Source organism: Pseudopipra pipra, chromosome Z (assembly GCF_036250125.1).
Source record: "Pseudopipra pipra isolate bDixPip1 chromosome Z, bDixPip1.hap1, whole genome shotgun sequence".
Lineage (NCBI taxonomy): Eukaryota > Metazoa > Chordata > Aves > Passeriformes > Pipridae > Pseudopipra > Pseudopipra pipra.
The window spans coordinates 21,917,752-21,944,633 of NC_087581.1; the positions used below are offsets into that span (position 1 = coordinate 21,917,752).

Here is a 26,882-nt window from a genome sequence, read left to right on the forward strand (position 1 = left end):
CAGCTTTGGCACTGGTCTGACTAAGTCAAAACGTGTGGCTTTCTCCCTGACACCAGAGCAGGGCTGTAATGCAGCCATGAGTATGGTGAGAGTATATGAATCTGAATGTTTCTTACAGCACAGTTCTGAGGAAAAGAAAGGGCAACTGTAGAGACTGTAGCAGAAAGGGATCTTGAAAAAGCAAGGACATACTCAAAGTACTGTCATAGTGCCCTGTAAGAAATATGGGGGAAGAGAGGAGAGAAAGGAGTTTGCCAGGATCACAGGGTCATTGACAGGAACCCTTGGACACTGGGCCTTGTAATGTCTTTGCTCACAAAGTAATTTGCTAGATTTTTACTGAACCTCTCAATAAACAATTTTTTTCTCTCGCCCTCAATCTGAAGTGCTCAGGAAAAGGTTATATTTGAAGCTCACTAATGAGCATCTTTAGTGCTCGTTAAGTAGATGTGCTAAAAGCTACTTAAGCTTCTAACATTTGCAAATATAAACATTGAAATGACCATATCAATGGTCATTAGGGCACAGAAAATAGCAAACTGATAAAGTGATTTGTTTTGCTTTCCTGGCTAGATTTGCATAAGCAGCTGCTCTAAATTATGCTGTGTTCTATCAGTCTTGTTGTTTCTAAAGATGAAGATTTTTTTAAAGTACACATTCAGTGTAATCTAATTCATAGGATCATTTCAAATGAAGAACAATTCATGAATAGAAGTTGATAACTCAAGTTAACTTTAAAACCGCCTTGTACACACTTCAATTAATTCAGATTTAAAAAGTATAGATATAGCTTCATCTGCAGAATACCAGATTAATGGAAGTGCATTAAGTATTTGCAGAGTGGAAGCACAGCACATTGAGGATCATTTTGTCTCTTAGAGGAATGCAAAACAGATCAACGGATGTTGCATTATGTAGTAGATGCCTTTATGTCTGATCTATTCCATTTATTCAGCCTAGGACAGTCTCATAGCAAATGCAGATTCAACCTTAACAAAGCTTCAACTTCTTTAAATCTCAAATGGTATTTTTCAGTGGTTAAGGTTGATTCCGAAGACAGAAAATGTATCAGAAAGGCAATTGTATAAGAAAGAAAATATGAAGATCTGCTCTTGGTTTTAAAATTTGGATCACGTGTTTCCTCCAAGTCTAAAAAAAAAGGACATAATATTGATTTCAAATTCTACAGATTCACACATTCATGGGCTTCTTACAACTGAGAAAAGAAACGTGGAGCTCTTCCTCAGGCCATCTTCTTTGGTGTTTCTCTTTGTTCTGGACAACTGATAAAATTCAGATTATCTTCTGCAAACAGAAACTACCATATAATAGAAAATGAAGCCCTGGGATCAGCTTTTTCCCAAATGGCTTTTGCTTTGGCTTGAATTTGTCCCGAACTACCGTGAAAAGGCATATTTTTAGAGAAATGTTTGAGGAAAGTAAGAAAAACAATGTCTTCGGCTTTCGTTTGTTTGTTTGTTTCTGTGTTTTGGGTTTTGGTTTGTTTTTTTTTTTTAATTGAGAGTCCAGAATTTTAAAAATGAAAGAAGGGTCAACTTGTAAATTCCTGTTTCTATGAGCGAAGGGTTGTTTGGCTGAGAAGCTTTCTGTCTTCCTTCTGGAGCTACCAGCTAGAATAGTTTGATAAAGACAAGCGTTTTCCTACGTGTGCTGGGAATGTCTAACGTTGGCTGGGGATTACTTTTATTTGTTTGTTTTGTTTATTTTTTAATTCTAATTTGTAATTTCTCTCCTTCTTTTGTCTTTTTTTTTTCTTCATTTGCTCTTTTCTGGCCTACCCCAACGCACTCTGAAGCAACAGTATCTCTTTAATAGAACAGAGGTGAGGGGACTTTGAGGGAGCATCCAGTGTATCGACTTGTTCCCAATCATAATCAACAATGGCCCCTGCAATATTATTGAAATATGTTCTTAAAGAATTTCAATGACAGAGTTCATGACTTCCATAGCAGTTTTATTCAGATGCTTAACTAATGCACCATCATAAAGTTTTTCTCATTATCTGTACTACCTCCCCTTGACAGAAATTTCAGCTCATTACAGTTTGTCTTATCATCAATAAGCAGTTTATTCCTTTTCCTTTAGCAGCTAATCACACTTTTCTCTCATTTGCTTTCTGTAAGATTAAAGAAGACATCACTGATGCACCTCTTGCATGCCTAAATCATTGATGGCATCCTATTTCAGCACACTCCAACTTTGAACAAAGAAACCAAACATAACTGTTTTTCCTGTTTCTAACTCACATTAATCAGGAGTTGACATCCAAAGAACAACAGTAAATCACCTCTGTAGATATGACTACTGAGTATAGTTTCTTTCACTGGTTGTTTTTGTCACAGTAACTGCAGGCATGCAGCAATATGAAAGCAGGCAAGTGTGATTTTTTAAATTATAAATCACATAGGTGCATCCTGGTCTTTTGATTGCATGGATACATGGCATCAGAGAGAGTCAGATTCCTCTCTGGGGACTACAGTAAAGGATAGGTAGAAGGAAGAATTTGGTCATCCTTTCCCTAAGACTAAACCATGGTTCATAAGACATTTATAGGATGTTGGGCACCTCACTGTTGAGGAAATGCTGGGAGCAGCTGATGAAATAGTCATGAATGAAATCAACTTGTTCCTGTGATGCTCAGACCCACCTCTAACACACAACTAAAAATTTAGAAGCTCTACAATAAATACCTGAAATACGGTGGCTACTGTAAAAGTAACAGCCAGTTACTTACAACATTACCATCAACTTTGACACTGTGAAGCTTATAAACTTGAGCAAACTGTGTCCAGAGAAGCTTTCCAGATACCAATCTGTGCAACTTCAGCATAAAAGTAAAGAGTGGTTTTGGGTTTTTTTTTTACAGACAAGTTATAATGAGGTTAAGACCATAATTTTTCGAAGTAGTCAAGAATTTTCTATACTCATCCAGGTACAATTCTGAACTAGACCTTGAGATACCCAAGTTTATGGGTTACTGTTGAAAAAAATGTAGCCTATACAGGCTGCTAGCAAAGCATCTGGCTTCTAGTCCTTCATCTTAGTAATAATTCCTCAACCTTTTAATTTCTATAAAAATAAAGCCTGACAAATGTAAAAAGCTATACTTCTTCCTCATATTATCTGAAACATATATCGTTAGCATTTATGTACTGGGGAACAATTTTTTCAGGGCATTCATCTTGGAATAATCATCACCGCAATAGTTCAACCTTTTGACTCCACTTTGCTTATAATGGGAGGAGACCAGCAGGCTAGACTGATTCACACTTAGCGCTCCCATCACTCAAAAGGATCCAGTTCTGCTCATCAGAAGTGCTGGAAGATGGGTGGCTCCTAAGATATTCTGTTTTTATTACTCATCAAGTACTAGTACTCGCTATGCCCTACACCTATAAACACACTGATAATAGGTACCACTGGCATAGGATGTTTTACCCTGATACTGCTGCTGCCATGTGCCACTGAGAAACCATCTAATGCAACAAAATCCAAGATAGAATAAGGGAATTAAAAGGTTTACTGACTTCATTGCTACTCCACAGTTTTAGGCCACCGTGTTCTCAGTTAAATCTGCATCAGGCTGAGAGATTAATTCCTCCATTAACATCGCCTGGTGCTGTACATGCTGTGAGTTGCACGGTGAGCCAGTAGCTCCCATCTCCTCATTTGCATAGTTGCTCCACGCAGCTCTGCTTACCTCCTTGCTTATTTTAGTACTGTAAAGTACTACTGTAAAGTACTGTAAAGTATAAAGGCAATTTCATATGGAAGGGGGTTTTACTGTAGTTTTGAAGATATATTTTTCTTTTTTGTCTCCAGCTGGATGACACAACAGAGCAAACATGACATGTAAAACACTACAAAAGCTATTCTCAAGCAACCTACGCAAAAAGTTAATTAAAAAAGATTGTTTTCATTGCCACTGAAGTTATTTTCTTCAGGTGAACTGATCTGCTTCACCTCAACAATCTTCTGCTACAAACTGAGAAATGTTTTTCAGGCAACTCTGCAAAGCACTTCCTAGTAGAAAGAAAAACAGATCGGTCCACTCTCATCACATTTACACTTAGAAATAGAAGCCATTTATGGACTCCTGTGCCTATGGAAGGACCTATCTACTTATGGAAAGTAAAATTAAGAACAGGTCTTCAGTGATAGGTCTGGTGAATTTAATGTGATTCTAAACTACTGAGGACAGACTGTGAATTGATGTGCCCTTAACAACCTCCAGTGATGGAGATCCTGTAAATGTATTTGGCAGTTTATGTCAGTACTATATTACATCTGTATATAAAACTTAATTTCTCTCTTATCTAAACTAAACTCCAGTTTCTGTCCTTTAAACTCATCTAATTATATTGATTGGAGAAAAGTAATAGGCAAAGATGTTCAGAGAAAAGTAGAAATAAGGTATTTTGCAGACCAGGAAAAGAATGGGAGAAGTAAGGAAAGTGGGAGACATAATGATACATTTTAAAAATAGAAGTTATCGTTAATGTTTTAAATATAGCATTTTGCAAATCAACTGTTAATGCATCTTTTGGACACCTCTATGTCTGCATTTTTAAGTTCTATGTTACTGTAAAGAAGTTATTGTCTCAAAAAGAAAAAAAAATCGGAAAAAAGTGGCTTTTTTTAGTTTAGTAAAATTCTGATGACTGAAGTAGAAATATAATTTGTAACTAGTCTTCTTTCAGTCACAGAATAAAACATCAGTTGTATGCTGATGTAATGGAAAAATCTGCTGGAAAAGAGAGCATATTAATACATTCCTACTTACACCTAGAGAGACACATTGCAGCCAGGCAAGAAATCTTCACTTCTGAAATGGAATGCTTTTCCCTTAGGTTTTTTATTCCAGTTCTTTCTACTCCAAATTTGTTTCCTTAATGGTGTTAAATACCTCTCTTATGAACACAAGTAAGTGGTCCTCAATTCAGTGGGAAAAAAGACTCAAGTGATGAAAAATGAATACTTTAGATGAAGATCTGTTATGCAATGTGATTACACTGGTCTGAATAAATATTTACACTTGTATCTGCTTTTTACATTGAGTGTGTTAGAAAGAAGTATTTTTCCTATTTCCTTGATTCTGTATTATTAAATTTGCAGTCTTTTAGGGAATAATCCAGCCTAATTTAATTGGAATTCGGTGCATATATATGGAATTAATGTCTCTGTTTCTGATCATACTTTGGAGACTCATTCAGAACAGTAATTTGACATGACTATCTCCTCTCTCCTCTGGTACATACCAGAAGTGGCGTGTTAGAGTGTGGGAAAAGCTTCAGAACTCACACGCAGCTTGCACTGTAGCAGCCTGGGCACCTGCACCATCCTGTTCTCTGCCTTGCAATTTAATTTCTTTTTGGACAAGTACTCCCCTTCTCTTTGAGGAATAAGATTTAAGAATAAAAGAAGTTAATAAAAGAAATCCTTATCCAGCTTCCTATTATTAGTTTGGAGATATGTTACAATAAAAGTTGAGACTGATTTTTACAAAAATACATGGGTATGACACACAACTTTTGTTTATTTGTTTATTTTTAACTGATAAAACAACTTTCATAGTTCTTTTTTATTTCTATTCTCAGACTAACACATAAATCTGGTATAAAAAATTTAAGATATCACTGTCTAGATTTTAAACGGAAATTTCTGAGTCTTAGGATTCTTCATTATTTGGAAAATGAACATTTTAAAGACTATTGTAAGACCAAGTAGATCTTTGAACTAATGCACCTTGAAACATAATGCTAAATTTAAAGTTGCATTTGTAAAAGTATTTATAAAATTATTATTATTCTTCCTATCCAGCCTGATATAAGTATGCATAAAACAATTTCTTTGTAGCAGCCTAACCTGGACTTTGTTAATTAGCTGCAATTAGAAGCATTTCTCTGCAGATGTTTCTTCTAATATCTTCTCTGTGGCCTGAGCTCTGGTTTAGGAGACTCTGAACAAGTCTATATCCATTTTCAATTTTTAAACAACACCCAACAGATACAGAAATCAAAAGTCCTACTACAGTGATGCTTGTCCTCCAGATAATATTAGCCTTTCAATATGTGGTCACTGCAGCAGTATATCATGCTAATTCCTCACTTAACGACATGCTGATGCCAAGACAACTGTTAGCTACACTTTGTGTTTCAGAGCCTCTTCTCTCCCCATATTTCACACACTTTTTTCTGCTCTGCTTTAACAACAGAGGTAAACTATTACATACAGAGAACCTAATATTTGTTTTCTCACTGAAAGATACAGCTGAATGTTCAGCTGGTAAACTTGTATGCATAGCTTCCATGACTGCCTTGGCTAGATAATGTATATTTCTGAATCTAGGACTTTTTGAAGTGGTTTATATAAAAAGCAGTAAAAATGAAAGGTATACATTTGTAAAAGAGGGAAGAAAAGAATATTTGAAATTATTCTACTGTGTTGACCTGATGTCTTTCTATTAATTTAAGAATAACTCCACTATGCTTAATGATAGTTTACCTCTTTTCAACAGATGCAACTTCATTCACTGTTTTTGAGTAACTTCTGAGTCCATCTGAGAAAAATCAACATGGTTTACTCCTCAAATGAGAAGCAGAGATCTCAGAAATCCCTACGCACTATATAAAAGAGGTTTAGAAGCAGGTGTTTTGTTTATAATTATGTTTTGCTTCCTGGTCAGTGAAAATGTAAATGATGGACTGGAAGTGATTTGGAGAAAAATCTTTATCTTTGATTAATTCTGCAAAATAAATCCATAGAAACAATGAAGAAGTTGTACAAGACAAAATAAGAGCCTCCTAAATGTATGTTGTACAAAGGGTGCAGAGATCTGCATGGATATTCCTCTGTCGTGGAGTGTTTCCAGGAGGATGTAGGAATGTGTGACCACACTCTCCAAATGCTGGAGCAGGGTTTGCTCTGGGAGCAGTTGGCAATGGCTGAGCTCAGCACAGTAGCATGACAACAACACATTTTGCATGAAGTGGAATGGTTTCGCATTTACACTAGGAACTAAGACACTAGTCTTAAACTTTACAACATAAAAAAAATAAATCTGGTTTATAAGTAAAGACAATTTTAAGACTTCATCAGAACCCATAAACAATTTTGCCATCAAAATGAGGTATGAACTTCTTTTACTGTGAGAAAGGATTGTTTCTGTTGTCTATAGCTTTGTTTTTTTGCCCTCCTCTTGACTATTACAACTTTCCTTAATAAACTGCAAAAGTGACTTATATGGCTAGCTTTTCTCTTATGTTATTTACAAATATTTTCACATGAGGAAAAAACAACACCACCAAAAAAAATCTGTGCAGCATTGCTTTTTGTTGTTGATATTCTTCCACTGCTAAAGAAAGAATAAAATTTTTCTCTCTAGTACCACTGCTTTGGTAGAAGGAATTGTATTATTCATTGAGATATACTGCCATGTGATATTTTAAAAGTACCTCAGTAAAGGATATTGAGTTATTTATAAATCTACAATTTTATATTTAAACAACCTCTGTAAATCAGTCTGTCATAATGTTTGCATTTTCAACTGAAAGATAAAGAAACCATAGGAAAGCAAAACCATACTTGGCAACCAAAGCAATTTACTAATTGGAAAAAAAGAATCTGCATGGTGCCTTATCAGCAAAAATTCCTCTCTTTGATTCCAACAATTCAAAGTCAAAGGCAAGGTTGAAGATATCACGTTGAGTGTACTGGACTCTAAAATTCATTTTAATGCAACAGTCTAAGTATTTGATTAGTCCGCATTATTGTAATTTATTTCTGGACATTACCACTTGCTAAATGTTTAAATCACTTTGGGCAAACCTTATGAAGTTGTCCTCTGTTTCACAATCTAACTGTGATAAACCGCACTGCTTGGCTAAAGAAAGTTGCTTTGGATGCCAGCTAACTCAACGTGCTGCTTTACTTCACTTGAGGACTGCCAGGGAGAAGTGCTTGAGAAGCTGATTTTTAAGAACCCCTGAGCAGTCTCAGCAACACTGGAGACCTGTGAGCACTTAACTCTTCTGAAAGGCAAGCCCAAGAGACTCAGAATTGAATCTGTACCTCCATATTATGTTTAACCATGTCAGGGCAATTAAAGAGCTCTTTCACAACGTAGCTTATATTGTGTGTGTGTATAACTTCAGCCATTGCCCTTATGCATCCTTACCGCATTTAAGTGCACTCTGTTCCATATATCTTTTTTTACACCACTAAAAAGATGTACTAAGAAACATTCTGCACAGTTTTCTTTTCAGACTAATTTCAGATTTCAGCACTGCAAACATTAAGAAATTTCTCACTCTTCTTCTCTATAATGTATAATTGACAATCTATCTCTGTATCAAAATAAGCACCAATCTGACATCCAGCAATTTAAAATTTATTTTCTCTGATGCAAGTCTCCACATGATCTATTTTCCCCAGATTCAGCAGTAAAACCAGTTATATTTTCATGTGTTCAGGTTTTCAGTAATTTAAAGAATCTGACTAAACATGGATATTGGCTAATTTTTGGCTCTTTTAATAAATTACTTCTTATTTAGGGTACAACCTACTCTCACTATATTCACCAAAAGTGGGGTCAGTATTTTGAGAACAGACATGAATACCCCCTTTTAAGATATACTTCAAGAGCTTTACTTTCACACTAGAAGAGCTACAAATCACAAGGTGCTGTTTTCTTACCATAATGAGGAATTATTGCCCAAGCCATTGCAGAAGCGTAAATACCACCAATCATCCAAAACATACAGAGCCAGCTCAGGTGTTCACCTCGTTTCTCCCGAGCAAGCACTTCCGAAAAATAGGAGAAGACTGTCGGCAGTGCTCCACCGATCCTAAAAGTAGATACAGATCATGGATTAAGCAAGAGAGTAACAGCTAGATGAAGTTTGAACAAGCTGCAGTCCTCTAACAGTCAAATAAAAAGAGCTTCTCTGGCACAAGTGTTTTTTCTAAAATTGCACCATGTGTTGGAGAACATTAGAGGAAACTTTCATCAGTTTGGACACAAATTTTGTCAAATATTTCCCTGAAAATTCTACCTACTATTTGTTGCATTCAGTGTTTCAAGGGAATTGTCAGTGTGTCACTCACTGGAACAGAAACCATCACCAAGTCCTGAATTTCACCATTACAAAATCACGGCAGCCTACTGACAGGTGCCAAAATACATTGCTATTAATGGTAAAATAATAATAATTTTCCCAAAGAGTAATTGGTATTTCTCTAAGTCTTGCCTCCCATTATTTAGGTAATCAGGAAGTAACTAAATGTTGATGTTTTTTTCATACATATTTAAAAGCATTTTCTATTCAGTTACACTTCATGTCTGGCTAAGCTCATGCTGGCTTTTTACTTAACTTTTTACAAAAAGCCTATGCATTCATATAATATTCATTTTTTCACATGGTAAAATAAGCACTCTCTGAAGGTCAGGTGGACAAAAAAAAAGACACTTTTAACTAGGCCAGGTTGCTCAGAGCCCCATTCAACCTCATCTTCAACACTTCAAGGAATGGGGCATCAACAACTTCTCTGGGAAATCCGTCCCAGCCCCTCACCACCCTCACAGGAAAGAACTTCTTCCTAATATCCAACCTAAACCTACTCTCTGTTCATTTAAAAACATGCCCTTGTAAAAAGTCTCCCTCCATTTTTCTTGTAGTCTCCCTTCAGGGAGTGAAAGTCCAACTAGGTCATCCTGAAGCCTTATCATCTTATGCTGGACAATCTCAAGGTTGCAGTTGCCATGTCTCCATTCCCTAAAACTTGCTCCTAAATTCAGAGCAAGTGATAGCGGAAAGGTAGAGCAGGAACAGCTACAACTGTAATCACACCAAACAACAATGAGAAAACTCCTTAAAAACTGAATGGACCTAGAGAACTTTCATTTAGGGAGCAAAGAAATTTCTGCCTGACTCTTGCAGAAATTTTAATATGTGCTGCGTACTACAGTCATTTTCCATTATAGAATTAATATGGTATCTGGTATACTAAACATTGCTAGCAGAAGCATAAACTACCTCTCAAAGACTTGGGCAAGGGAGGATAGGAGCATCTCTGACTTCTTCCATCACTCTCTTGTGAGGATCTTTCAGATACTTCATCAGCTATTGCACAATATGAATTAATTTATCAAATGTTCATATTAAAAAAAACAACCTCTATATCACCCAATAGCTGCAAGGAAGAATGCACTTTTAATTATAAAAAAAGGAAAAAAAAAAATCCATGGAAGGAACAGAATCCGATTCTCAACATTTTTATATTGTAAGTTTGAAAGTAGACTGCTTCTTTGCTGCCCACCAACATTGTGTGGAATGGATGGAGGGAATTCTGAATAAAACTGAAAGCAGAATTACTACTAATTTTTTATGTAGGAAGACTTCATCTTCTGTTTTAAGGGAAATGAAAATGCTATTTTCCCACATAACACAGTATCAAGTCTGCTTCTGGCAATAAGCTGGTTTAATACAGTGGGCTGTCTGCTGTTAGTGTGTTTATAAATTATATGGCTCATCCTCATTTGTAGAAAATAATTTGATACATCAAACTATATTCCTCTCTTGATATGTCTGCATGTGCAGATGAAAATCCTGTGAGAACTGCGTTGACTTGAGAAGAATGTTCATTCTAAAAATAGGAAGAAGTTTAACTTTCCTAAATATAAATTTTTCAAGCAAGATGAAATTTTTACATCTCATCTGCTATTCATGTATGTTATTTCTTCAGTCATCATAGCCAAAGCAGGGGACATAAACTTGTTATCCACAGATCACAGTGGGAGTCCATGCATTACTTCCTAAAGGGTCACAAAAAGTGTCTACAAGGTGCAAACATATTGTGAATATGTGCATTTTTTACACCTCCACAGATAAATTGCGTGGTATCTGAACATTTTTTAAAAAGATTAAAAAAACCCACTAATCTAAACCTCAGGGTTGATGATCATGAGTGATAAGTGTCTCCAGAATAACAGATTCTGTAGCCCAATAGCAGCAAGAGGCAAAACTTTGTCGAGGTTGGCTCAAGATCATAAAATAAACTCTCTCACTATAAGGGTCAGTCTCTGTACCTAGAACATCAGGATGCATGCCTTCAGCCTTGCTTTTTCTGTAACTATGTAAGAATATATAGAAGAACAACACCTAATAAAGAGCAAGAACCTTTTGCTCCTGCATATATTGCTCCATATGTGAGAGAATAGCATAAATATCAGTCAAAAAAATTACAAATGTCAGCTACAACATTTTCCACTTATTTTTCATCTTACATGATAAACCCCATCAGAAGTAGGCAGGGCAAGAGAGAATGCATAATTATATATTTATGTACACTCTCAGTTCACGCTTGTTCTGGAAAATTATGGGGAAGGAGAAACCAAAAGGAGATTTAAGTGATGCAACGTAGGATGGTAGGATTCAGTGAAACAAACAATCAGCTAAGATACATTTGCATTTTGTTTGTCACAAATAAAGATGATAAATGTCTGCTAATCTACCTTCAGAGGTATGATTTGTCACAACAGACTTTTGCAACTGCACAGTGTGACAGCTGTAATGAAAACACGTCTGTGAGGCATTCAGGAACCTCTGGCTTCAGATAGAAGCTTTTTTTTATTTGCAGATTCACTAGCCAAAGGGGCTTGACATGCAAAAGCATACAAGGACTAGAGATAATTAGAAAAAAACCCCAAACCTGTACAGAATGCTAAGTGCACAAGGTAGGATGGTGCTTTTCTGAAATACCTTGTCTTCTCTTTCAAAGCTGGACAATTTCCAGACTAGAAATAAAGATTGTGTCTGTGTGAGATTGCATTTGCAACTTGTCACCTTGTTATTTGCAATTTGTTAAAAAGTGATAGACCTCAAGACACAGATTCAGAGATTTGGAAACAACCTATCACCCCTTGTCCTTCCATTCAATTGCATCTACTCTTCTCTCTTCCTATTAACAGTTCAATACCCCCGTACCACAAGTCTCACTGAAAAACATCTCTGTTGTTTTCCTTTCAGAACTGCCATTAGACTGGCAAAGTATCTAAGGGTGAGCAGCCAGACTGACAAGTTCTCCTGGAGAACTGCTGGATAAAACCCAAGAAAACTGCAGCACACTATAGACTAAGCTTTGCTGATAATTCTATCCATGTTTAAATACAAGTGTTTCCTTGGACTATGCATACTAAAGAAGTTGCCTTGCAGGTACATAAGGGGCCTGTATGCTATTAATAGCAGGAGAGTCCTTGTAAAAAAGATTCATGTGATTATTTACTGAACTCTACTGTACTGTCAGTTCTGATAAAAGCTGAACTGATGAGTAAATAATTCTTCCCTAAATTTGCCCCACACTATTAAGAAAAATCAAGTCTAATATGATGTCAAATTCAAGCATACTGCAAAGAATAATTTAGCTAGAATAATCTAGCAAATGATTTGCTAGATATGTCAGATAAATTACTTCCACATCTGCCAGTATTGGTAATCACAAAATCATTGTTTATTAATGCATTCTTTTGCAGATTTTCTTCTTCTGTTTCATTCATCTTTTCAAGTTTTTACTTAAAAAACAGATACCATGGTTGGTGTCTGTTATAGACCACCTAGGCCAACCAGGAAGAAAAAGCGGATGAAATAGTCTATAAGCAGCTGGGAGAAGTCTCACAATCACTAGCCGCTGTTCTTGCAGGGGACATCAACTTACCATATGTCTGCTGGAAAAGCATTGTAGCAAAGAGAAACAGTTCAGGAGGTAGCTGTAATGTGTGAAAGACAATATCCTGACACAGCTGGTCAAGATGCCATCAAGGAAGGGCACCCCACTGGACTTGTTGTTTGAACAGAGAAGGACTCATGGGAGGTGTGATAGGATGGCTGGAGGCTGTCTGGGGCACAGTGATCAGAAAATGACAGTTTTTGATTCTCAGAGAAGTAAGGACAGGTGTCAAGGAGAATTGGTATCCTGGACTTCTGGAGGGCAGACTGACCTCTTTAGGAGAACTGGTTGAGAGAGTCACTTGGGAGGTAGACTTGATGGGCAAATGAGTCCAAGAACACTGGACATTCTTAAAGAAAAAAAACCTAATGGTGCAGGAGCAAGCTGTTCCCATGTGTTGAAAATTGAGCTAGCAGGAAAGAAGACCAGCCTGGATGAACAGAGAGAGTCACACTCAAGAAAAAACCCAGGAGTTTATAACCTTTGAAAAAACAGGCAGGCCATTCAGAAGGACTACAAGAATGTCATGAGTTTATGCAGGGAAAAAATCAGAAAGGCCAAAGCTCAACTAGATCCTAATTTACCTACTGGTGTAAAAGGCAAAAGAAAAAGTTTCTATAAATATGTGAACAACAAAGACAGGCCAAGGAGAACATCCAGCCTTTATTACATGAGGGGAAATAAATAGTCAGACCAGTTGTTTTTCAGGGTAGCCAGCCTCCTGATCTGTAAGACAAAGAGAAGGAAGAGAACAAAGCCCCCATAATCCAAGGGGAAATGGTCAGCGACCCACTACACCACTTAGACATTCTCAAGTTTATGGGGCTGGATAGGATCCATCCAAGGGTCCTGAGGGAGGTGAAAGTGCTCACCGAGCCACTTTTCATCATTTGTTGTCAGTTCTGACTAATTAGGGAGGTCCCAGTCAACTTGAGGTTGTGAAAAATGGCACCCGTTTAAAAGAAGGGCCTAGAGGAGAATCTGGGAAACTACAGGCCTGAACTCAGTGCAGGGGAAGGTCACGGAGCAGATCATCCTGAGTGCCATCACACAGCATATATAGGACAACCAGGGGATCAGGCCCAGCCCACTCAGTCTGTTTGCAGATGACACAAATCTGGGCAAGAATGGGAACACGCTGGAGTCTAGGAAGGTTCTGCAGAGGGATCTGGACAGGCTGGGTTGATGGGCTGAGACCAACAGTATAAGGTTCAACAAGACCAAGTGCTGGGTCCTGCCCTTGGGTCACAACAACCCCAGGTAGTACCACAGGCTGGTGGAAGAGTGGCTGGAAAGCTGCCCAGCAGAAAAGGACACCCTCACAGGTGCTGGTCAAAAGCAGCTGAACATAAGCCACAGTGTGGCCAAGAAGACCCAGGTGGCATCCGGGCTTGTATCAGAAACAGTGTGACCAGCAGGACCAGGATAGTGATTGTCTCCCTGTACTCAGCACTGGTGATACTGCACCTTAAGTGCTGTGTCTGGTTCTGGGCCTCTCACTACAAGATGGACATTGAGGTGGTGAAATGCATCCAGAGAAGGCAATGAAGTTGGCAAAGCATCTGGAGCACAATTACTATGAGGAGTGGCTGAAGGAGCTGGGGGTGTCTCGGCTGGAAAAAAGAAGGCTTAGGGCAGGACCTTATTACTCCCTACAATAACCTGAACAGAGGTTGTGGGCAGGTGGCTATCAGTGTCTCCTTTTCCAAGTAACAGTAGGACAGATGAAACAGCTTTAATTTTTGCCAGGGTAGTTTTGATTGTATAGTAGGAAAAATTTGTTCATGGAAACATTTGCAAAACATTGAAACAAGTTGGCCAGGGAAGTGTGGAGTCTCCATCCCTGGAGGGATTTAAAAGATGTGTAGGTGAGGGGCTTAGGAACATGGTTTAATGGTAGACTTGGCAGTGTTGGGTTGATAGTTGGCCTCAGTGATTTTAAAGGTACTTTCCAAACTAAATGATTCTATGACTCTATTACATTTCTTTTGATTTTTTTCTGTTATGTTGTCTCTCTATATTATCTATATATTTCCCTTGTCTAGCCTTTCTCTCCCTTTTGTATGATCTTCCTTTCCTCATAAGAACACTGTCCTGTTCTCTTAAAAGCAAGGGGAAGACCATTTCTCACCTGGCTATCCAAAGTTTAGATTAGTCAACTTTTAGCCACATCTGAAGCTGCAAGGGTGGAATCTAAGCTATTTGGAAAGCTCAGACCTTGCCAGCTGCTTCCTTGGCTTCATTGAGAAGCATATATCCCTTTTGGCATAGGATATTAGCTTTGAAGCCAATCACCAGCGGAGCTATTCATTAGCTTGCAGTGTAAAAACACTGATAGCCCTGAGTGGGAGACAGCTGAATGCTGGAGAGAAATTAAAGGCAGAAAGATTATGACCTTTTCAGGGTGAGAGGACACAAGATGCTTCATGAAAAAGAAGTGGAACGAGTGGGTATGAAGTGGTAAAAGATAAATACAACATGATACAAAGTACTGATTACACACAATTATAAAAGCAGGCTGTTGGTCTAGATCTGAAGTTCCTGAAGGTAACTGCTTGTGTAGACCAACCATTTTGTCCTGTGTCCACATTGTTTATATCTCTCTTGGAACATTTTTACAGTTGTTATGTATATAGACTTCTTGCACATCCTTCCTTGTCATGGCCTCTAAGAGTTTCTTGTCATTACATATAATATACAAAACTGGTGGTAAAGGGCAGTGTGTGTGGACTTGCACAGACAATCACCTCAAAATTGTAAATTACAAGAAACTACATCCATTATTGCTAACTTTTGATTCCCCACAGAAGTGTGAATAATTTGAGAAAATACCTGAATTACGGTTTTAGTGCTACTACAGTGACACAAGGACTCTGTGGTAGATTCCAATTATGTGGAAGGAGTACTGCAGGAAGGTTTAGAGGTATTGTCTGAGGAAGGATGAAGAAAGCTGTCTGAAGTTCAGTCTGGAAATTCTGGCAAATTGAAAGAAATCTCTGTAGTGTGAAGGAGCAAGAATCAGGATCGGAGCGGATTCAGGAGTGGAAAAGGATATACAGCAACTGAAAGGACTTTATTATACGGACTCAGGGAATAATATGTGGTTTAAAAATAGGACATATTTATTTAGCATTTTTTTCTTTGCTCATGAAAAATAGTAAGTTTCTTCCAGGAGCAAACATATGAGGTTGTTCTGAAAAATTTCTAAACTCTGGTTCATCTCAGGATATTTATTTCAGCTAGCTTTTTGCTGCATGGAAACTTTGATTACTTTTAGAAGTAACAGTTGGGCTGGATAAGCATGATACATTTTTCCAAATTGTATCATCTCTGGCTATTTCAAAGCAACCAAAATGAAACTTGTGGGGCTAAGATAAAGGGCACTGTGGTGCACTTTTAATCACTTTATCCTAAATTGAGTTGTTATACTTAAAAAGGCTGCAATTAAAATTACCTGTATCACAACTAACAAACTAATAGCTTAGATTACTTTTTTGTAACAGAAATTAGATAAAACTCTATAGCTGAGAAGAATATTTCACACCAGCAGTGTTGAATAGACAACAACTCCAGCTCCATTCAAGTTAACAGCAATGTTGTGAGTCATGTTCTGTGTCAGAGAAACCTTTCTTTGACAATTTTCAACAGATATAACAAGGTGTGTTTTCGTGAAAAATCTTTGCACCTTCCTCCAGTGGCTAATGATGAATACAGCTCACAGTTTCTCATCTAGGTCTTTTTACCTTGTAGGAAACCAGGTCTAAAACCCTCCTAGACCTTTATCAGACTTTTGGATTCAATTTCCTTTTCAGTTTTGATTTTGGATTAATCAGTGGAAGAATCACAGTTATAATATTATTTTCTGTAACAGGAAATGATCTTGAAGATTTTCTAACATTTCTTTATTCTTTTCTCTAGCTTAAGTTCATCTTTCAGACTTTCATACATATCAATGCCCTTTACACAGCAACAGCTTAATATTATTTATACTGGTTTGCATTCAAAACACATTTTGAAAATGTGTTCTGTAAACACATTTTGACTACAAAGGGAATATTTCATAGTATTTTTAAAATAAGTACAATCTTCTATCAGATACTGGGTTTATTTTTTCATGTTTCTTGACTTTTTTTTTTTTAGATTATCTAGAAGCCAACAGACCAGTTTAAACTCTATATACTTAAATGAATAGTTCTTAATATTTTATTGATTTTTAATTTAATGAAATTGTCCTGTTAACTCTCTGCCCCTTTAAAAAACTCTTCTCCTATCTGAGTAATAATACTATTTTGCCTTTAAAACATATCATTCAGTTATTTGCTTAAAATTATTCCAATTTCATATTTGGGCTCTTTGATTCACACAAAATTACTGGAGCAAAGCCTCCTCTCTTGCTAACAAAGGCACAGTGGCACATTATTAAGAAAATTAAGACTAGGAAATATACGGGCCCTTTTTTTGCCTCAGTCTTCATCACTGAGTGCTCCAGCCACACCGGTTGCAGAAGGCAAGGCAGGGGCTGGGAGAATGACAACATTGCACTGTAGGAGAAGATCAGATTAGGGAACATCTAAGAAACCTGAAGGTGCACAAGTTGATGGGACCTGATGAGAAACATTGATGGGTCATGAGGGAACTGGAAGATGAAGTTTCTAAGCCACTATCCACCATACTTGAGAAATTGTGACAGTTTGGTGAAGTTCCCATTGACTGGAAAAGGGGAAACATCTCATTAAGATGTGCCTTCTCTCACCTTGAGGTAATGAGGAACAGATTCTTTTCTAGAAACCCAGTGGCTTTTTCTCTGTTCTAGAAACCTCCTGCAGCTCTGATACCAGCTGAAGGAGATTATTCTGAGGAAAAATCCAATCTTCGAATAACACAGCGAATGTGAGCCAGCCATGCATCTTTCTCTGCAGTAATTGCTATGAGAAATGACTCTGCAGGTCATCCCGTCTTTTTTGTTGTGGCTGGTTAGTTGGTTTTGGTTTGGTTTGGAGGGTCCATTTAAAATGTAGTACATGGTGATAAATTATCTATGACCCGTTCATGTAGCTCTCAAAGATGGCATAGGAGGACTTTGGACAGAGTGGGGACACACAAAGAGATACAGGATACAGATACAAAGGGCATGCTCCTTCAAAGCATTAATCATAAGCTGTGTTCACAATAGAACACAATTCCCAACTCAAGATGTACATCTATCACAAGGAGAGCTACAGACACTGATCATTACTGTAAAAGCAAGGAGGAGACCCTGCAGGCAAGTTTGTTACGAGGCATAGAAAATACCTATTTTGCTGTATGTCTCAATAAGGACAATCTAGGCGAAAGGCAACAGTGTCACAAAACTGTCAGCCAAAAGGCAAAGCTTAGTAGCACAAGGTACTGCCCCAGTGAATTAAGAAGGGTGAGCGATATTACAGTAAGCTCCTGGACTTTGTCTGGATCATAGAAGAGTGAAAGTGTCATGAAACATGATCTGTAGTGTTTCTCTATGGCGTGACAAAACATAGCACCTGGAATTTATGGTGATCTAGGATACGGGATTTTTTAATTTTGTTTTTCTAAGCTTTTTTTCTTTTCAATAATTAGAGTATTGCCATTTCCCCTTGTCTTTTAAAGTCATATCTGGCAAGCTACTGACAGACTAAGGAGATTCTTCTAGCTAGAGGACTCCTCATATCTTCCTCTCTCCTCTTGCCCTTCCATTCCCCTTCATACATCAGTTTAAAACTACTTAGTGCTATGGTAATTTTTTTTGGTATTAGTGTCTAGCCCTAACCTGCTTCAGACCAGTTCAAGGGATTTCTAAAACAACAAACATCACACAACAGTGTTGCTGCACTATGGCTACATACTGTACAGCCAACAAACCAACAAGCAGTGGAGTCTGTGTTATGACTTAACAACTCAGCCACTGTGCTCCTCTCTGTTCAGCATCCTGATTAGTGATAGTGGCCTGAATTGGAGTTGCAATCAGGAGTTTTGATCTGAATCAGGCCATTACCAGAAGTGCCAAACTAAGCACCCTGAAGAGCAGAGCTCTCTATTATCCAGGGGTGCAGTAAAAAGTAGAAGCTTTCTCACAGTAATTTACTTGTGTATCTCAATGTCTGTTTGTGGAAGTTTAAAATTATAAACTTAACCATTAGATGTATCTAAAACAACAACTGAGAAGTTATTTAAAAGAAAAGTAAAGAAAACTCAGGGCCACAAACACCATTCTTCTGAAGAGAACAATAATATCTGACACAGTCTAGAATTCCATTTTAAATTTTACATTCTTGACTGCAGTGGCATTACAGAAAATATTATGCACACAAACACATTAGAAATTTCATGAATATTACTAAAATCTTAGAGTACACCTGTGGGAAGGGTATTATTTTGCTGACTGAAAAAGATACTGTATGTAGAGAAGCTGAGGCATAAAAGAGTTAAGCAAGTTGATCAAATTTACAAAGCAAATCCTTTGCAAAAAAAGAACAAACCTAATCTCACAGTTTTCAGTCTGTGTCTTTCCCCTAAAATCATTATTCTTCCCCTTCCAGTTGTGATTTAGCAGTGTAGTAGCAACACAGTAGTCGTTTAATTCTCTCACCCCTGATACAGACTGTATTTATACATTAAATATGTACTTTTGCAAACAGGAAAGTTTTATTAACACTTGGAATTGTGGAAATGAACAAAACCAGAGTAGCTTACCCAAATCCAGAAAACAAGCGACAGAAGAGGAAGAAGCCATAGCCCTGGACAAATGATGAAAGGAAGGCAAAGAATCCATTGACAGACATACATATCAGGAGTGACTGTCTCCTTCCCACCTTGTCTGCCAAGCCTCCCCAGAAGAATGCCCCCACCATCATCCCAAGGTACACTATGCTACCTGTAATACACAAAAAAAAGATATTATTTTGTGAGCATCATAACTTGACCACAACTGATGACACCAAAACCAGTTAATCTTCTATATTTATGAAAAAAATAGTATACAAATTATTTTATCCTTTCTCACTGCATAGAAATTCCAGAAAATAAGCAGTCTTGTAGGAGATTAATCATTAGGAGTAATATGTCTAAATCTAAAGAAAGCTGATTGTGAAACACACTCTCCACTTGAGATCTACAGAACTGAAAACATCCAGCTTGACAGTCTTTTTCTCACTCCTTCTTCAGGGTATTACTTTATTTAAAAAGGCGATGTCCTTTATAAGCAAAAGCACTCTACTGTTCTTGATTCATTATTTTGGGTTTTTCTGTTGTGTTTTCCCCCCAAAGAATTTTGAACAAGTACATTACAGTTTAGCTATATATATTAAAATGACATATGTAAAAATAATTTTGAGATTTTTTTTTAACATTAATGATGTTTTCCACATGAAGTACTTTCTCACAGAAAGATAAGTTGAAATATTTAACATTTTGACCATTCACATTATAGCATATTGTACATTATTTCCTTTTCAAGGACAAACTCCCAGTGGAACACTTGACAAAGATACACAACACATTGAGCAGGCTGTCAGAAGGAAAAAACAACTGCCAAATTTTCGATAGCACCATCAAATTTGTTTGATATATGTAATTCTTTTTTTGTCTACTTTCTTATTGAACTTCCCAGGTTGGGTTTTATACACCTAGCATATTGCTACCATCTTATACATCTACTAGAGAGCAGACATTAACTATAAAGGTGCTGGAAGCACTTAAAATACTAGCAATCCTTGCTTTGTGTCTCTTTTTGATAAGTCTCAAGAATGGACAAATTCTCCAGCATCTCTGTTGAACTTTAATTGCTGTTGTCTAAAATTCTGGCCTTCAAAGAATCGGCTCTGCCCTGAAGAAGGTGGTTGGATGGGAAAGGAAGCTGAAATAAAACATTTAAATACCTGGACTTGGTTAAAGACTTATTAATGTAGAAGTTAATCATCAGTATTTCCATGCTTGGAATTCCAGATGATAACATCTGAAGTGCTGGCATCTGCGAAGCCTCATGCACCCCAAACTGTCCCTGTTTCCCCTTGTGTTTTGTACAAGTAGTTTTCACTGCTCCTTCCTTATGAGACATAATTTAAAACTATTTGATAAAACACACATGTTAAATGTATATTAGAAAGATCATAGAATCATAGAATTGCTTAGGTTAAAAGGCTTCTCAAAGATCATCCAGTTTCAATTCCTCTCCCGTGGGTAAAGACACCTTCCACTGGACCAGATTGTTCAAAGCTCCATCTAACCTCAGCACAGGATAACAGATCCATTGCTGCTCATCACAAGAGAATTGTGAAAGCAGCGAACTCCTTAAGAACAATAGCTAAGTCTCTTCTCAAAATAACTTCTGTCAATGGACATTTTCTGGGTGTTGCTGGGTTCTCAGTCTTTCACCAAAGAATGCTGATGAGAATGTGGGTAAATCCAAAATCTGCAGAATTACTAAGATATCTCTGTTTACTTTTCTCTTAGCCCAGGAAGGACACAAATGTTACAATAATTTTTTTGTTTTAGAGGCGTTTAGGAGCAGACATTTATAAAGTAGTTCCTCCATTCTGATCAGAAATTTTTATTTCACTAGTTGGGATTTTCATGAGAATGCACACAGCTCATGTATTTACTAGTCCTAAAAAGAAAAAGACTGATGACTCAGGTAGCATATTCACTCAACTGCTTTAAGATCTCTCCTGAGGTCAAGGTTACTGTACCACGCTGCAGGTGGATCACTGGTTATTAGCAGTTTGGAAACTCCATCCCACAAGATCCTGTTGTCAGTAGCAGTTCAAAGAACATAAAAAAAATATAGTTAAACAGCTGCATTGCCAGCAGACCAATTTCAAAAAACCAAAGAAAATGGTTTATTTTTACTCTTTAAGTGAAATTCCTTATATTCTTTCATATATAAATGTCATTGGGCTTTTCCAATCATCACTCTAATATAAGAAATAGAGAAAGCCAATGAAATATTTCTTTATATTGTGCTGGTTTGAAGGTAAACCAGCAGGGTAAAATGAACTCAATCCAAAAGAGAGATTATAAGTCAGAATAACAATTTATTAAAATAATACAATAAGTACGATTATACAGACAAACAATTGGTTTTAACCCACAAAACCCAAATGTCAAACCCAGCACCCTGGGGCATGAACACAGTGGTGTTTGTTGGGCCCCCTGAGTCCAGAGTAAAGGGAGAGGGGAAAAAACCTGTTGGTGAGAGTGCTGTTGCAGTCTGGTCAAAAGTGGTGATTGCAGTCCGGTCGAGGGTGGTGGTTGCAGTCTGGTTGAGAGTGGTGATCTGCAGTCTTCCTCTGGATCCCATGAGTGGTTAAAAAAAAGTCCCAAGACTCCAAGATTATATATCCTCCAGTTCAGGCAGGAATGCCCAGTACCTCCCTCAGGGCGGGGGGTTCCTTAATGGGCGTGAGGACAAGAGCAACTCCTATCTCCTAGGCCTCTTAACACCCAGTTTATAGCCTGAGGAGTCAGGCTCTATGGGCAGATGGTGTAAATGGTCTATTGATAACAGTTTCTGGGAAATGGCATGGAAGGCTATAGAATACACAGTTTCGGGTTACACCCTTAATGACGAACTGGTCTCAGCTGTTCTAACTAGGACAATATACATAACTTTGAAATATTTTTATGCAAATAATCTAAATTTTACCAAGTAATTTCTTTCCTTGCAATGCACAGAAATATCAAAACACTATGAATGATGAAAGAAAAAATGTTTCCAAGTCTTGAGAGTTTAAAACATTAACCTTCCTTTTAGATGACAAATCCTTTGGTCATTTTACTGTGTTTTGGACTCTTACGTTGGTGTAATTCTCCTAAAGAGGATTCAAAAGATGTTGCTAAAAATAATATTCTCATCCTGTCAATAAACTGCTATAAATAGGCTGCTCTCTGAGCTGCAGCATTAACTTATTCTTTCCCATTATATTAACTTTGAATTTTTTTCTAATTGCCCTGCAGACCCTGCGCAATCTGTCTCCCTGACCAAAGATCTGTATCTCTTCCATCCTGAACCTACTGTAGCTACCAATGACATTTATTTCAATGCTTTTTCCTGTCCTTTTTCTTTTTCGTATTTTCTGTCTTTCTTTATACGAACATCATAGAATCACAGAATGGTTTGAGTTGGAAGGGACCATAAAGCTCATCTTGTTCCAACATCCCCATCATGGGCACAGGCAACTTCCATAAGACCAGATTGCTCAGAGTCCCACCCAACCTGGCCTTGAACATTCCCAGGGATGGGGGATCCACAACCTCTCTGGTCAACCTCTTCCAGTGCCTCACTACACTCATAGTGAAGAATTTCTTCCTTATCTAAACCTGATGGCTTCTGAACCTTTTCCAAACTCTGGGCATCTCTTGTTAGCACCAGCATCAAATTGTTAGGAGCGGGATAGATTGAGGTTCCCCTCCCCCATAAATTTTAGTTTAAACCCTGGCTGCAACCTGTAAAGGAAGCCCCATTTCAAATCATTCCTTAAGACCTTTTTCCCCTGCAGCAATATTCACAAGAAGTCATAAAAGTGACAAACGCAAAGGAGAACTATGAACAGTTAAAACAGCTGAACAACCACATCATGGCTAAGCTTCACTAATGAAGATTTGGGAAGGGCTCTACCCACGTTTGTTGCAAGCGTGTTGGTGGCTAAAAAGGCCAATACAAGATAGGCATGATCAGTCGCAAAACTACACCAAAAAAACTCCTTAGATGGTGTACTCTGCAAGGTACGATTCTTTCTGTGTTGTCTTTTCTCCTCAAGAGTGATCCTGCGTGCTTTCTCAAAAGCATCAGCAGCGTTATAGATGGTGTGTCTCCAGACCTCCCGATTGGAGGCCAGAGTAGACCAGTGATGTTGATCAATATGGCCAAGGCTGAGATGTTGTTTCAGGGACTCCTTGTATCTTCTCTTTGGGGCTCCTCTCTTGCAGCAGCCAGTGGCAAGTTCACCATAAAGCAAGATCTTAGGGAGGCGGTGGTCCTTCATCCTTGAGACGTGGCCTGCCCAACACAGCTTGTTCTCAGCAACATGGCCTCAATACTTGTGACTCCTGCTTGTTCTAGAACAGATGTATTGGTCACATAATCTGACCAGTGGATGTTTAGGATTGTGCAGAGGCAGTGTTGATGGAAGCGTTCTAGGAGATGCAGGTGGTGGCAGTAGATGACCCATGATTCAGAGCCGTATAAGAGAGTAGACAGCACTGTGGCTCTGTAAACACTGATCTTTGTACTTTTCTTCAGGTGTTTATTTCGCCAAACTCTTTTATGAAGCTTTCCAAAAGCACTATATGCCTTTGTTAACCTGTTGTCTATCTCTTCGTCAATCTTATCATCCGAGGAGATGAGGCTACCAAGGTAATTAAACTGCTGAACTGATTTGAGCTCTGATTCACCAATTGTGATATGGGGATGATGGAAGACTTCCTGAGGTGCTGGTTGATGGAGAACTTCTGTCTTCTTTAAGCTGACTTCCAGCCCAAAGAGCTCAGCAGCGTCTGCAAAGCAGGATGTTAAATGCTGCAGAGCTGCTTCTGTGTGGGCAACAAGGGCAGCATCATCAGCATAAAGCAGCTCCTGGACAAGATGGTTTAAGGTCTTAGTGTGGGCCTTCAGTCACCTTAGATTGAATAGGCTTCCATCAGTATGGTATTGGATGTAGATACCGTCCTGATTATCGAGGTCTGCCGTGGCCCTTTGGAGCATCATGCTGAAAAAGATTGTGAATAGGGTTGGTGATAGAACGCAGCCTGTTTCACATCATTAGTTATTAGATAGGGCTCAGAAAGTGCATTGCCATATCTGACTTGGCCGTGTTGATCCTCATGGAGTGAGATGATCATTTTAAGGAACTTGGGGGGACAACCTAAACGTTCCAGAATCTCCCACAGACCTTTTCTTCTCACAGTATCAAAAGCCTTGGTGAGGTCAACAAAGGTTACGTAGAGACCTTTGTTCTGTTCCCTACACTTCTCTTGCAGTTGTCTGAGAACAAATACCATGTCTGTGGTGCTCCTGTTGGCTCTGAAACCATACTGGCAGTGCAAGGTGTGCTTGGTGGGTGGTTCTCTTCTTCCTCAACAATTCCTGGATCTCTTGATTGTTTTCATCAAACCAGTCCTTGTTCTTCTTGAGGGAGAACCCTAAGGATTCTTCAGAGGATTGCAGGATGCTGTTTTTAATATGGTGCCAAATTGTTTCAGGAGAGCAATCTGCAGAATTTGTGGAATGGTTTTTGAGCCTAGTTTGAAGGTTTCCCTGGAATCTGTCTCTTACTGTTAGATCGTTACTGTTAGAGATCGTTAACTTGGAGTCTTCTCCTTGGGATACTGCCCCTTTTAAGTTTGAATTTGAGACTGAAGTTGAGTTTACAGCGCACAAGCCGATGGTCTGTTTGGCATTCTGTGCTGGGCATCACATGGGTATGGTGGACATTGCAGACATCTCTCCATTGCACCAAGACATAATCAATGAGGTGCCAATGCTTAGATCTGGGGTGCATCCAGGTTGTCTTCAGACTATCTTTCTGCTGAAAGGTAGTATCAGTGATGGTGAACTGTTGCTCTGCACAGAATTCTAGCAGAAGTCGACCATTATCGTTGCAGTTTCCAACACCATGCTTGCCTAATATTCCTCTCCATGCTACAAAATTCTTACCTACTCTGGCTTTGAAATCACCAAGGATAATGATCTTATCATCTGCAGGCACCTTTTGGGTAAGGTGGCACAGGTCAGCGTAAAATTTATCTTTTTCAGCAGGGTCGGCTTGGAGAGTTGGGGTATATATACTAAAGACAAACACAACATGTTGGTTGTTGTGTAGTGGAAGGCATAGGGAGATAATGCGGTCAGAGTGACCTGTCGGCAGATTTTCGAGTTTAGGAACAACAGAGTTTTTGATCATGAAGCCGACTCCTGAGAGATGTTTTTCAGTTCTAGGCTTACCTGACCAAAAGAGTGTGTAACCGGCACCATGTTCTCTGAGGCTGCCTTCTTCATGAAGGCGAACTTCACTGAGAGCGGCAATATCGATGTTGAGATGAGCCAGTTCATGGGCAATTAGGGCAGAACGATGCTCAGGACATCCGCTATCCGCAGAATCGAGCATGGTTCTGATGTTCCAACATGCTAGAGTTAATTTAGGTACACCTTTGAAGGCAGGTGTATGCTTTTGTCTCTTGATCTTTGTGCAACCGCATTGGAAGAAGATGCCCGTTGGCCTGCGGTTAACCAACTGGGTGAAGGTGGAGATGAGCTTTGTTTAGGCCACCTTTTCTAGGCCCCTCTCTTAGATGGATGGCGTTACAGGGCTAAGCGAGCTCCATCTGCCCAGGTTTGGGATGAGAGTTGTCCTTCTCCTAGGATGACTGCCACAAGGCTAATGAGCTCATCCTGCCCAAGAATGTATCTGGCGCTACGGTTTTGACCTGTCTGGCATGGGCGACCTTACCGAAGGCACGTACCATCGCCAGCATAGCTCGCAACGACATAGGGGTACACAGGCTACGTTCCTATTAGAATGATTTGGGCAAGTCTGTCATTTCCTACTTTGCTATCACCTATCTACATACAATCTCAAGGAAATACCCAGGAACAACCCTTTGTCCTGTCCACCCTTTCAGGATGTAACAGAGCAGAGCAAATATATCTAGAACATGCCGAACCTGGGCAGTAGCCGCAGGTGAACCAAAACCAGACAGACAAACAAACCAACCAACCGTTCTGGCCCCCATACCCATCCAAGGCTGGGGTGCCTTTCAAGGCCCCAGCCTGGTCAGGACCCCCATCACTCTAAAAGAACCCACTATCCACCCTGACCTTATCCTTCCCCCACTGTGTTACCACGTATCTTCAGGCGCACTGCTCACCTGCAGCATTTCATACAGGATTGTCCCGCTCTCCCTCCTGCCAGTCGGAGGACCCCTTCGGCCGCTCGACACCCTTCCCCTCTCCTTCCCCCCCCTCCCCCTCCCTCCCCCAAACCTGGAATGGCAAACCTCTGTGTGCTCCAAAGCTCCCCTCTCCTCTTCCACGGGGGTGCAGTACCCGCTGGCAAGGCTCCCCCTCTCTCTCCTTTCTCCCGCTGCGGCCGCGCCCAGGGGCCGTACTACACCCAGGGCTCCGCGTG

The 26,882-nt window shown here is 38.9% G+C and overlaps 1 protein-coding gene across 1 annotated transcript in view; it reads right to left on the bottom strand.

Moving 5' to 3' along the window:
* Positions 1-26,882, bottom strand: part of SV2C (synaptic vesicle glycoprotein 2C) — a 112,892-nt gene that overhangs the window by 41,726 nt on the left and 44,284 nt on the right. Inside the window, exons 3-4 of the mRNA XM_064642217.1 lie at positions 19,453-19,633; positions 8,716-8,867 (exon numbers count right to left, since the gene is read on the bottom strand). Coding sequence (XP_064498287.1) covers positions 8,716-8,867; positions 19,453-19,633 — 333 coding nt within the window. The remainder of the gene's footprint in view (positions 1-8,715; positions 8,868-19,452; positions 19,634-26,882) is intronic.